General features: G+C 40.8%; 1 protein-coding gene across 4 annotated transcripts in view; it reads left to right on the top strand.

Moving 5' to 3' along the window:
* gpr153 (G protein-coupled receptor 153) overlaps positions 1-12,300 on the top strand; it is a 53,394-nt gene that overhangs the window by 21,486 nt on the left and 19,608 nt on the right. For all 4 annotated transcript variants that reach the window (XM_072682249.1, XM_072682251.1, XM_072682252.1 and 1 more), the window contains exon 3: positions 10,374-10,803. In XM_072682249.1, the coding sequence (XP_072538350.1) occupies positions 10,374-10,803 (430 nt within the window). The remainder of the gene's footprint in view (positions 1-10,373; positions 10,804-12,300) is intronic.

Raw genomic sequence — 12,300 nt, forward strand, 5'->3', positions numbered from 1 at the left:
CAACAGCCAGACATTCATTGCTATCTTGGCAGTGAACTGTCAACACAGGGGTGCACACTCAATGTGAACACACCCCTGTAAATGACCTGCTTGCGCACCTACACAGCATGAACAAGCAGGTCAGTTTCCTCTGCTGAGAAGCGTTGGACACGTCCGGGCAGCTGCGCCAATAAAATAGCAATCCTCCAAAGTCAGACCACACCTGGCTCTTAAAGGGAATGGCAAAGGACACGCTGAATGGTTTATTGCACGTTACGTCCCATGATTAATTAAGAGACTTAGTACATGCCTTTTGTCATTATGAGCCCTGCGAGGCGTACTTTTCCCATTGTTACGATAGCCTTACCACTTGTTAACAATGCAGAGGTATCCTCTTTTGGCAATAGAAGCTTATAGAGTTATGTGTGTTCCTTTGAGGGACAATGGAAGTAACCAGCAACTGGGTCCAAGCCTGACCTTTGGGTGACCTTTGTGCTGTTCTGAATTTCTTGAGGGCATTTTTCTTTAAGACAAGTTGATTTCACATTCACAGTGCTACTCCAGACTGTATTAGCTCTTTCATATCGCCGGGGAACTCGTAAACAGCTACCTTGCTTCATCCATTTGCAGTGGAGAAATCAATTCTATTTACAAGTCATTAATTTGTAAAGACTGAATGTCTAATGATGAAATTTCAGCTTCGTCTTGTAGGTTGCTGTTGACCTTTCCTAGGGTGTTATATTCACAGTAAGAATGCTGCTGTAATCCTAGATTGACACAGATCTTCCCTCATATAGCCCCAGGTCAGTCTCCTCTTTCCTCTACAGTACAGACTATACAGAACTATGAAGGAATCATGACATCCTGCAGTCTGCAGAACCAGCGTAGTTGCCATTCAATGTCCGGTAGAATGTATATATTTCTATAACTATTTCTCAAAACCAGCTTCGAGTGAAAATATCTTTATATTGTATTGTTTGACAAATGGGCAAATTTGCACAATCCACATAGGCCTATGAGGGAAGCAACATAATGGAAACACCTAATAGTGTATTAACCTCAGTGTTTTTCTCTGTGGCTTCTATACAATCCTGCAATGTGAAGACTCAAGCATTGGGCAACATATTTGTAGCCATTTTTATGTACCAGTTTTCTGACTTTATACTGGGGGTCATCAGGAAATTATATTTTTATTGGTTTTATTTGGTATTAGCCTCGTAGCTTCAGTACAAAATGAATCTAACACCATACATGCCTTGGTGCCTTGGCCAGTGGAGTACTACTGGTGCAAATGAACATATCTGGCTCATCCAGACTCAACTCTGACACTTGAAGCTTGTGAAAGACATTGCGTACATTTAATTCAGTGTTGCTGATACAGATACCATATTGGTATCGGCGCTGATGCTGGTACTTACACACAGTATCGCATCGGCAATAGAGAGCACAGATTCTATGAATCTTACTGATGCCCTACTTTTTGTTTTTATATAAAACATTTTTGTTTGCATACTTTATTATGAAACCAAACATTTAAACAACCAGGAAAAGCCAGTCATACATAGCTATTAATATTAAACACACTTTTAATGGAACTTTTACATTTACAGCACATCTTGTTTCCATGTGGTGTTTCTTTGATTTGTTTAAAGGCCATGCATTATTAGTTTAGTACCTTTTAACATACAGACATGTACCTGAATGTGAAATTACTGCCTGAGTATATTTTGTTTCTAAACTGGTATTTTTATCACCACACTGAAATGTGAATTTTACCACCAATTAAAAAGCTGTTTGGTGGAGCCTAGAATTTTCTTTTTTCACAACTCTGAAATGTTTCAAATGTGCAGTTCCTCAGCCAGTAAATGCTGTTCTTTCCAGCTTATTACATCGTATTTGGAATAAGATTTGAAGACAATACAGCCTATAAAATGGGAACTCTATAAATATCAGGACTTATAGCCATCTGTAAGTACATATATTTGTCATGGTGAAAATCCTAATTTGTGCAATTTTCATGTGGGCAATCCAACCCTTTTTTTCCAACTAAAACTTAAAAATAAAACATCTTTAATCATCTAATGTGGTAATATTTCCAAAGTTTAAACACAAAAGTAAAAAATATATCTATATTTCTTAAGCCTTCTCTGACAACCTAGAGGACTCCCCTCTAGTCTTGGCTAATCAAGTTCTTTTGGGATAGGAGGATAATTGCAATCATCAGCAATCATCAGACCTAAAGCCACGGAACTGCCACAGGATTATTCATTAACTTTGTCTAACAATTGATTCGCAGACAGTGTGGGTTTAGAGGTTCTTATTTAGTTTTCTCTAAATACAAACATGTCCAAAAACAGGAAAAGCAGCGAGAGATGTCTCATTAGACTGCATTACATTTTCTGCTACTCAGGGGTCCAGGTTTTGTACTCCTTCACCCTGATTATGCATATTCATGCGTTGCCAGTGGATACAAGCTGCTCTGCATTTTCCAATGTTATGATTTTTGAGACTTTTCCTTAAAGAGATTGTCATATCTGTCCTCTGTACATCAAATAATTAACAGTGTTTGTGGTTTTGATTGAGAGAGTTTTGCCCTTTTGTCAAATCTTCTGTTGAGTTTGAGATGGGTGCCACTATACTAAAGACACTGACATCAAGAAAGTTTCAACTCCAATACATATCTGACACACCTTATTCAGTCAATCAAGAACTTCTAACATTACTTAAATGCTTTGTTTACAGCCATCTATGCAACATCATAATACATCCTAGCAAAAGCTTGCAGATCTTGGATTATTTTGCTATCTAATATCTTGCACAGATCCAAAAATCTGACTTCTGCCAGAAAATAAAAGCTTAAAAATAAATTGGGGCTGTTTACACTGCCATGTCTATGCTACCATCAATCACCATGTAGTCTGAAATGGCCACGCTTTCCTGGTCAGTTCTCATTCACTATTTCTTCCAAAATAACTTTGATTAATGATCATAAGCCATTAACCATTGATCATTGAAATGCAAGAGTTTTCAAGAATTTGCAGTTGAGTTGGTAGTTGTGAGATATGAGAGTTCAGCTGTTTGGTCTGTTTGGAAATCTATTTGTTGCTGTAAAAATAATTATATTAAAAGTTCTCTTGAGATTGGTCCGCTTCTTTTATACACTCTTCAAATGTATTAAATGGTTCATTGCATGATGCCATAGAAGAGCCTCTTTTGGTTTTATGTTCGTAACAGAGCAGCGTGGGCATAAAGAGACCTTTTAAAGGTTCTTCTTCACAACCTGTTCTACACATCTCTGTGTTTTTTAATGGAATCAAAAGGGCATCATAAAAGAAACCATTAAAAGCACCTTCAGTTTTAGAGTTCAGCCAATATATGTTCACTGTCCAGTGAAAAACATGTATGTCCAAATGCCAACTTTACAGGAGAAGGAAAAAACCTTCTTACCTTTCAAGGAAAGTCAGTGTAAAATATTCCATTCCAGGTCATTTTAGAGCATTTCTATTGGATACAGGTGGGATACAGGTTTTTCATTGGATAATAGCAATATACTTCTAATTGTTACTGACGCTAATATGACTAGCCTGTGTAGCTGCTTTCACAGCTTGAACTTCAAAGTTGCTTTAGACAAAAGTCCTTTTTTATGTGGTGTTTTCATTATTTTGCTTCAAGACTCGTTTTTGTCAGGTATGTGCTTTTGATTAAGCCCAAGGTACCAAAGAGCTTAACTGTATCGCACCCTGGGTCAGTCAGGCTTATCCTATTAATCATCACCATTGTGCTCAGATGAAAATGGCATATCCAGGTAATCCTGCTTTGCTCTTTGGTTGTGAAAAAAAGACCCATATGCTCTGCATGGTGTGACCAAGTGGTTCCTGTGTTTTTCATAAAGCTATGAAAAAGGATCACTTTATTACTCTATATTTTATTTTATTTTTTTTTATCAATGCTTTTTGATCTCAGTCTCATTTCACTCCACTTTTTTCTTCTTTTCTAGCCTGTGATGGTGGTTATTAATCTGTTTCCAGTGCTGCCTGGTTCTCCCATCGCAAAATCACAGAATCATTTGCAGATGAATGCATTTCTGGAGCACAATAATGGTGAAAAAAACAGGTGCTCATAGAGCACCATTAAACTAATAAGGACAAGCAGTGTTGTGGCGAGAGCGTGCTCGTGTGCTGCAGTTAAAAAAATGACTGCAGCAAGCAGAACGAAGAGAATAGCAAGAAATGCGCCGTGGTCCTCCTGTGGAGCTGATGTGGTCTTTCCAAACACTGTGACAGTGGATGGTGGTCAGGTGTACGATGTATGTATGCTGACGGTAGTCTTGGGATGTTCTGAGTGAGGGTAGTAATGTAATTTCCATAAATGTTTGATGCGTCAAGTGTTTCTCTGAGTGAATGTAGTAGTCTGTGTAACCAACCTGCTCACAAGAGGAATTTGAATATATGTGACTAAAAGACTAGGACCATTTCAGGGCAGTGGGGGCCGGAGTCAAGCACAGTTTGCTGAATTCCCTGCTGTAAAAGACCTGGCGAGTTGAGGTGAGTTGAATCAGGTGTGCCTGAGCAGGGCGAAGCTGTACAGGAAACCGACCTCCCAGGACCAGAATTGTTCCAAAGCTTAGGTTTCAGCTGAGGTAAGACAGGTTATTGATAGGACTGTCCTAGGAGAACCGAGGGTTGAAACAGTCCTTATAACTTTGGCGAGAATGGGTGAGGCCAACCTGCTGTAGGCTTTAAAGGCAGATGCACACTATACATCCAGATGTACACTATACATCCAAATGTGTACATTTACGTTTACGTTTACGGCATTTAGCTGACGCCCTTATCCAGAGCGACCTACAAGGTTACTCGTATTACAGAGGTGGGCCAATGTAGCGTTAGGAGTCTGGCCCAAGGACTCTTATTGGTGTAGCGCAGCATAGTCACCCAGGCCGGGAATCGAACCCCAGTCTCCCACAAGGTGTAGTAGCTCAGTGGCAGGTAGTGCTGTTATCTGTTGCGCCACACCAACCACACCCCTTATAATGAATGCATTCAGCTACTTTATGTTGCAGCCATTGCTGACAGTTGCTCAGAACAGTATTGCCAATAGAATAGGACTCTCTGGAACAGATAAACATGAACGTATTGGCACCAGGCACTGGCTCAAGGGCTATAAAGCCCTCCAGCATTGAGCTCTGGAGCAGTGGAACTGTGTTTTCTATCACGATGAGGTTTAATCAAAGACTAGTACTTTTGGGATGAGGTGGGGTGGTGATCTTCCAACATCCTGACCTCACAGCAATGCTCTAAAATCGAGTAGAAAGCCTACCCTGTACAGTAGAGACAGTTACTCCAACAAAATCAGGATAAAGTCTGTTTTAATGAGTGTCCCTATACTTTTGTCCATATTTATGTGCTGTTGTTTCACAAGAACTAGAAGAATTAGTCCAAAATGGATTGTTTATTGAGAACAGAGTCAACAATATCAACTCTTTAAGATTTATATGCCATGGAACTGATAGCACTAAACTCTGACGTTCTAATAGGGGTCCAAGAAAACAACATGTAGAGAAATGCATGAATGGTTTTACTGTCAAATTGACTTTGTGTTCATGGATTCAGTCCTGAGACACCTTTAGATCTACTCCTGCATAAACATGGGCCGCCTGTGGACATGTCCGCAGACATCATGCTCACAGATACCTTTCAAGATGCCTCGGCACCTTGAGCTGCACTGACAGCCTCGGAGATGGAGCGATTATTTGTGGATCAACGGTCCAAGCCCTTTTAAAATCCATAAGGAGGAATTTTGCACAAGACAAAGAGCAATGTGTCTCACCTCCGACATTGCTTGAGCGTCCGATGCTTTAGTAGCGGACCGTAGTCCGTGTTGCTGCAGCAGAGCAACACGCAGCCATGAAATATAAATGGTTGCTGTGCTCTGGAAACAAATGTTTCAACATCTGTTTTCATCAAGACTATAACACCAGGGCTCTCTCTCTCTCTCTCTCTCTCTCTTTCCCTCTCCCTGGCTGCGGCTTCAAGCAGTGCGATGACATAAGTCTCCCTCGTGGTGTCCCCAGGCGTTTAAGGAAAGGCTAGCATTATGACTCTGAGCGCCCAGAGACCTACTTCTGCTCTTGCTTCCTCCTGGCTTTCTCCAAGCTGGTTAAAGAAATGTTCTGATGTTGTTGTTTTTTTTTCATCCCAACATCTATGTGCCTCCTTTGTACTGTACTGTCAGTTACTATGGATGATAGATTCAATAAGTTTCCTATTCGTTTCCAAACTGGCTTGCCTATGAGCCGTTGCTGAACTCTGTGAATGAATGAATAAAATACAGGACTGTATAAGGCCAAATCCATGCTGCAACTGTTACACTCTAGCAATACAGGTCTTACAATGAAGCAAACATGAGAGAATGTCTCACCAGAGCTGTTTCTGTGAAGCTTCGTGAAGCTTTACTGAGCTTTAGCTAGCTTTAGCAAGCTTTCCCGAAAAGCTGAAGGAACACAGTAAATAAAGCAGTTCTGAGGCTGGATTTAGAAAAGCTTTCCTAGGAAAAATCTTTCGAAGAATCCTAAAATACACAAGCTCATCAGACTAGGCCTCATTAACCAATAGCTTCCCATGCATTGTCTTAAGTGTGTTCTTGAGAAAAGTTTGAACAGAGAGTCGACGTCAGAGTCATGATGTGTTTTACACCGCAGAAATGTTCGCAGCTCTGCTCTTATAACGATGGACGTCATTGTCCTTGTAAACTGAACAAATCCCAAATAAAAGAATACTGGTGAATGTCAGAGTCATTGTAAAAAACTACGTAAGATGAAATTTCTTCTTAAGAATGGTTGATGAATGAAGTTTAATGTTCTGAAGTTTTAATTCTCTGAAATAAAAACTGTAGCTATTGTAGCTGTGTAGCTTTAACGCAGCTTTTTTATCATAAATGATCCACAACGCATTTTTTTGTTTCCATTAATCATTCACATCTATGCAGTAAATCTGTGAAGTATACAGACGTGACAGTGGCGGAAAAAGCCTCCTTGGAAATTAGGTTACTGTGACTTGACCTTAGAAAGCCATTATTTCCTTTTGTAGAGACACTATTTTAAGACTAATCTCAGCGTTTTCACTCTTTTTATTGGGGTTTTTGATGAACATTAGTCTGCATATCAGACAATCTTGTGATATGATCTTAAAGTAGACATTAATTCAAGTAATTTTACTATTTTATCTGATTAGTCTAAGTCAAATGTGATATGTAAGGGAATGTTAAGCAAATATTTAAGAAAATATAAGTAAAGATTTATTTTACTATTAAGATTTATTTTAGATTTATTTTTCAAAAATTTGAAGTATTTTCTTTGATATTTGTATGATGTTATTTGTATGATGTTAAGAAAAAAACGTCTAAAAAGAATGTATTTTTTAAGACACTTTTTAAGAAGTGATTAAATTTTACTTTACATCCATGTGGGAAACAACCTAAGTGAACACAACATACATTTCTTACTATAAAACTAGAAACCCCCCCCTCCCAATTAACCATGTTAACTGAAATTAATGACGATCATCTAATTACTGCCAGCCCTGTTAATAAATAGGACATTTCCAGCAACATGAAAGGAAGTTATTGAAATATTAGAGACTGAACAAGGTCACAAAGACATTTGTACCTACAGGGCTTTGTGACCCCAGCAAACCGCTAAGTGCCATTACCCCCAAAGAGAAAGCCTGGAACTGTAGTGGATCTTCCCAGAAGTGGACAACCTACCATAATTCCTCCAGGAGCTCAGCAACAACTCATCCATGAAGTTACAAAACACAAAACAACCCAGAAAAAAAACATCTAAGGAGCAGCAGGGCTTACTAACCTTAAATAATGCCAGCTCTCACGATTCCTGCAATAGAAAGCGACTGGGTAAAAATGGGCACCATGAGAGAGTTGCAAGTGAAAGCCACTGTTAACCAAGATGAACATTAAAGCTTGCCTCTCATTTTATAAAAAATGGCTGTAATAACCCCCAAGACTTTTGGAATACTGCTCTGTGATCTTGATGAGTTGAAAGTGGAGGCTGAACCCCATTAAGATCCTCTGTCAGGACCTTCAATGGACAGATCATGCTAAAAAATGAAATTCTGGAAGAGTAGGCCAGAATTCCTCCACAGCCATATTATTGATACGTATTAGAGGTGTGCAACGGGTCTTTTTTTTCAAATACAGGCAAACACATGGACGTATCATCTATAGTAACTGATCAGACACTATAGGTGTGGTAGACAGGGATGAGGCTAAAACACTGGAGTAGTCCTTTAACATACATAGAGCATGCTGTGCTCTCCTCCTGCTCCTGGGGCCTCTACACTGGCCGACAGCTGAAGAGTGTGGAGGATGAGTCAACACCTCAGATCTGTCTTTCTTTCCCTCTTTCTTTGTTGTCCTCCTCCATCAGCACTGTCTACCTCAGCTCCTTGACTTGGGCGAAGGCAGGGGAGAGCCTGAAGGACAGGAGACAAATAGGAGGAGAAGGGAGAAAGAGAGAGAGAAAGAGAGAGAGTAATTGGCCTTGTGGAGGAGGTGGATATCTCTTAGAGAGTTTCTGAGTGCTGAGGAATATGATTGGGTTGGAAAATATGCTTAAAGCCAAATAAACTTTTTTATCATGATATCTTGGTGCTCTTGGGGGGCCCCCTGGGGGCGCCGGTGCCCTTAGCGGCCGTGTAATTAGAGTATGCCTTGGGCCGGCTCTGCATAGAAGAACCGCTTTTGGTACCACAAATTTTTAAAATAGAGATGTATGTATGAGTGTGAACAACATTTTAAAGAACTAAAGAACCTTCACTTAGGTTCTTCACACTCATACATCTCTGTTATAAATACGGTTCTTTATGGAACCAACAGTCGTCCAGTCTATGGCATTACTCAAAGAACCATTTGAAGCACCATTATTTTCAAGAGTGTAGGGCCTTCTAGGCCTTTAGAGAAGGCCTTATGAGTTTTTGAGGACTAGAAAATACATTTTATTGAATAGAATGACTGCTAAAGTGAAAATTGTCCAATCAGAATTAGTTTCCCATGGTATCTGGGTAGATACAGCTAAATATGTGCTCCTGTTGAATAGGACTTCACAAGTAGAACTAAAGGCTTAAAGCAATGAGCACTAATCAGCCAATCACATTTCATAGTATTTCTTAGAATGGTTTTAAGTGGGCTCAGAACCTCTCGCCAGAACTGTTCATAGTCTACAACCTAGGAGTAGTAGTCATCTGTTCCAGTATAGATGCCGCAGTTTCTCAGCTTGTCAACAAATGCATGTGTTCAGCTGTCCATGGCAGGGTTCTCAAAGTGTAAAAGTAAGTTACACTCCCAAACTGTATTGGGTGCCCTTGTGCAAGAAAAACCAATTTTCACATAATAATACATTAATAAATGCACAATGCAACACACCCAGCAACTCGATTGGGCTTAATGTACTCTTAATATACCCAATGAATTAATATACCCAACACAAATATGTACTCCACCCAAATATGTTGAGTTTGGATTGGGACACCCTTAAATTAATAGCTATAAAAACAGCAAAAAGAAAATAGTAGCAGCCATCTTCATGTGTAAGTGTATCGGAAACCACATAAACAAATACATTTGTTGCTTCCTGTCTGGGGAGGCTCAGGTCAGGATGTCCCCCAACTCATCCCAAAAGTATTGGATGGAGCACCGACCATAATTCCAGAGAACCCACTTCCACTGCTTCAACGCTCATTGCTGGGGGGCTTTACACCAGTAATAATTACCATGCAACGAGCGTATCTGCATATTCCATCTCACACAGCAGTCAGACTTTAGTCTGGGGATGTATTTGAGTAAATGCATGTGGCCAATCCAGATTTAACACTGTGTAAACCTAGTCGTCTGAGTCCGGAACCTAATTGTCGGAGTTCAGAACCCAGTTATCTGAGTCGTTTCTTTCCGTTCAGCTTGTCAACAAATGCACGTGTTCAGCTGTCAATGAGTGGATTTGTATTTACAGCAGTGGTGTAAAAGTAAATGACACCCCTGTAGAGGGAGCCCAGGAGCAAAAAATATCAATTCTCACCTAATAATACTTTAATAAATGCTCAACGCAACACATCCACCAACTCAGTTGGGCTTAATATAGTCTTAATATGCCCATATCTGCATATTCCATTCCACACAGTAATCAGACTCCAGTCTAACTAACCAGAGACATATTTGACTAGCAAGTGTAAATGCATGTGGCTAAAATCTTATCAGGTTCCAGAAACTAGTCACACGAAGTGAGCAGGTGTGAATGGGGTCTGTGTTAACTGGGAGAACTCAACTCATTATCCTTTGTTATTCATTCGCAGCCCAACCACTCAAGAGCTTTTCTTCTTCCTTAGGTTGAGCAACACGAAGAAGCAGGCAGTGCACACGGTTATGGGCATCTGGATGGTCTCTTTCATCCTGTCCACGCTGCCAGCCGTAGGTTGGCACGACACCAGCGAGCGCTTCTACGCCCATGACTGTAGCTTCATTGTGACGGAGATTGGCCTAGGCTTCGGGGTCTGCTTCCTGCTGCTAATCAGTGGCAGTGTGGCAATGGGCGTCATCTGCATCGGCATCGCCCTCTTCCAGACCTTCTCCATCCAGACTGGACACAACGTGGACAAGAACAAGTTCAACGTGCCCACCATCGTAGTGGAGGATGCGCAGGGCAAGCGGCGCTCGTCCATCGACGGCTCAGAGCCCATCAAGACCTCGCTGCAGATCACCTACCTGATCAGCGGCATCGTCTTCATCTATGACTTCCTCACCGGATTCCCCATTCTGGTGAGTCATGGGAAAGGGAGGGCTTGGATTGTGTCTGAGAGTGTGTGTGTTTGCATTCATGGTGCTGTTTGGATCAGTAGGTGGTTTAAAATAATGATAAGGTGGATGCTATGGTGTTTCGAGATTAGTTGGTGCTGCTAGGAAATTGTAGGAAGTTGTTGTTGCTTTTTTATCTTAGGTGGTTGACATGGTGTTGCTAAGTGGTTGCTCAATTGGAGTCATAGTATTGCAAGATGATTGCAATTGTAGTTCAGATGATTGCTATGGTATTGCATAGTGGTTGCTGTGGTGTTGCTAGATTGTTGCAATAGCATCACAGGTGGCTGCTCTGATGTTGCTAGTGTGGCTGCCACTGGTTGCTAGGTAGTCATTATCACATTGTAAAGTGATTGGTATGGTTTTTCTAGGTTGTTGCTCGGTGGGTGCTGTAGTGTTGCAAGGCAGTTACTACTGTGTTTTTCAGATGGTTAATATTGTATTGGGTTTTTGCTATTGGGTTTTTGCTATGGTGTTGCAATGTGTAGTCCAAGAGGTGGCTTTGGTGTTGCTAGGTGGTTGTTGTGGTATCCTAGGTGGCTTCCATGGTGTTGCTAAGTGGTTGCTCAATTGGTGCTCTAGTATTGCAAGGTGATTACCATGGTATTTCAGGTGGTTGCTATGGTATCCTAGGTGGTTGCTATGGTGCTGCTAAGTGGTTGCTTAATTGGTGCTATAGTTTTGCTGGACAGACACTATGGTTTCTCAGATGGTTGCTGGGCCATGAAAGGTCCCTATGTACATCATTCATAATATATTTATGATACATATATAACTCACTCGAAAGCCCAGTGAGGATATTTGACATTTATGAATGCTTTATGCTAGTCTACCCAAGCATTCCCTATATATACATATATGACTCAGAGGCAAATTATGCATGTGTGTTAAATATTTAGCATATTTTTTAAAACGGGGACTACCGGCTAAACTCACAAATAGTGAATAATGAATAGTGGTGCATATTCGTACAACTGAATTGTACATTGTAGGGACGTAAAAGTAGTGTATCTGGTAATTGTGATGTTTATGGTGCTTCAGTGGCGCTTCTGTTCTGACAGGTTTCACCTGTGCTAGGTGGAATAGATTGATATGCTGTGACAATCTGGACCAAGTTAGTCCCCGGCTCCGGCCACTTAGAGAGACTGTGAAAGCTTTCATCCACTGTGGTGGGGAGTGAGGGGCTCTGTGCTTAACCTTTAATGGCCGATTTCCAGTTCCACGCTTGTCAGCAGTAGAGGAGTTACTCTTAGATCGGTGGTGTGCTGTTTTTCGTTTTTTTTGTTTTTTTTTTACTCGAAGAGACCAGGACTCCCGAGAGAGAAAGAGAGAGAGAGAGAGAGAGAGAGAGAGAGACAGAGACAGAGACAGAGACGGAGACAGGGAGACAGGATGAGGGCTTGAGTTAGTAGGAGTAGTCTGAAGACCACAGGATTATTCATCTCTGGAGATCTGGCAGAA

Source organism: Salminus brasiliensis, chromosome 6 (genome assembly GCF_030463535.1).
Source record: "Salminus brasiliensis chromosome 6, fSalBra1.hap2, whole genome shotgun sequence".
NCBI classification, from domain to species: domain Eukaryota; kingdom Metazoa; phylum Chordata; class Actinopteri; order Characiformes; family Bryconidae; genus Salminus; species Salminus brasiliensis.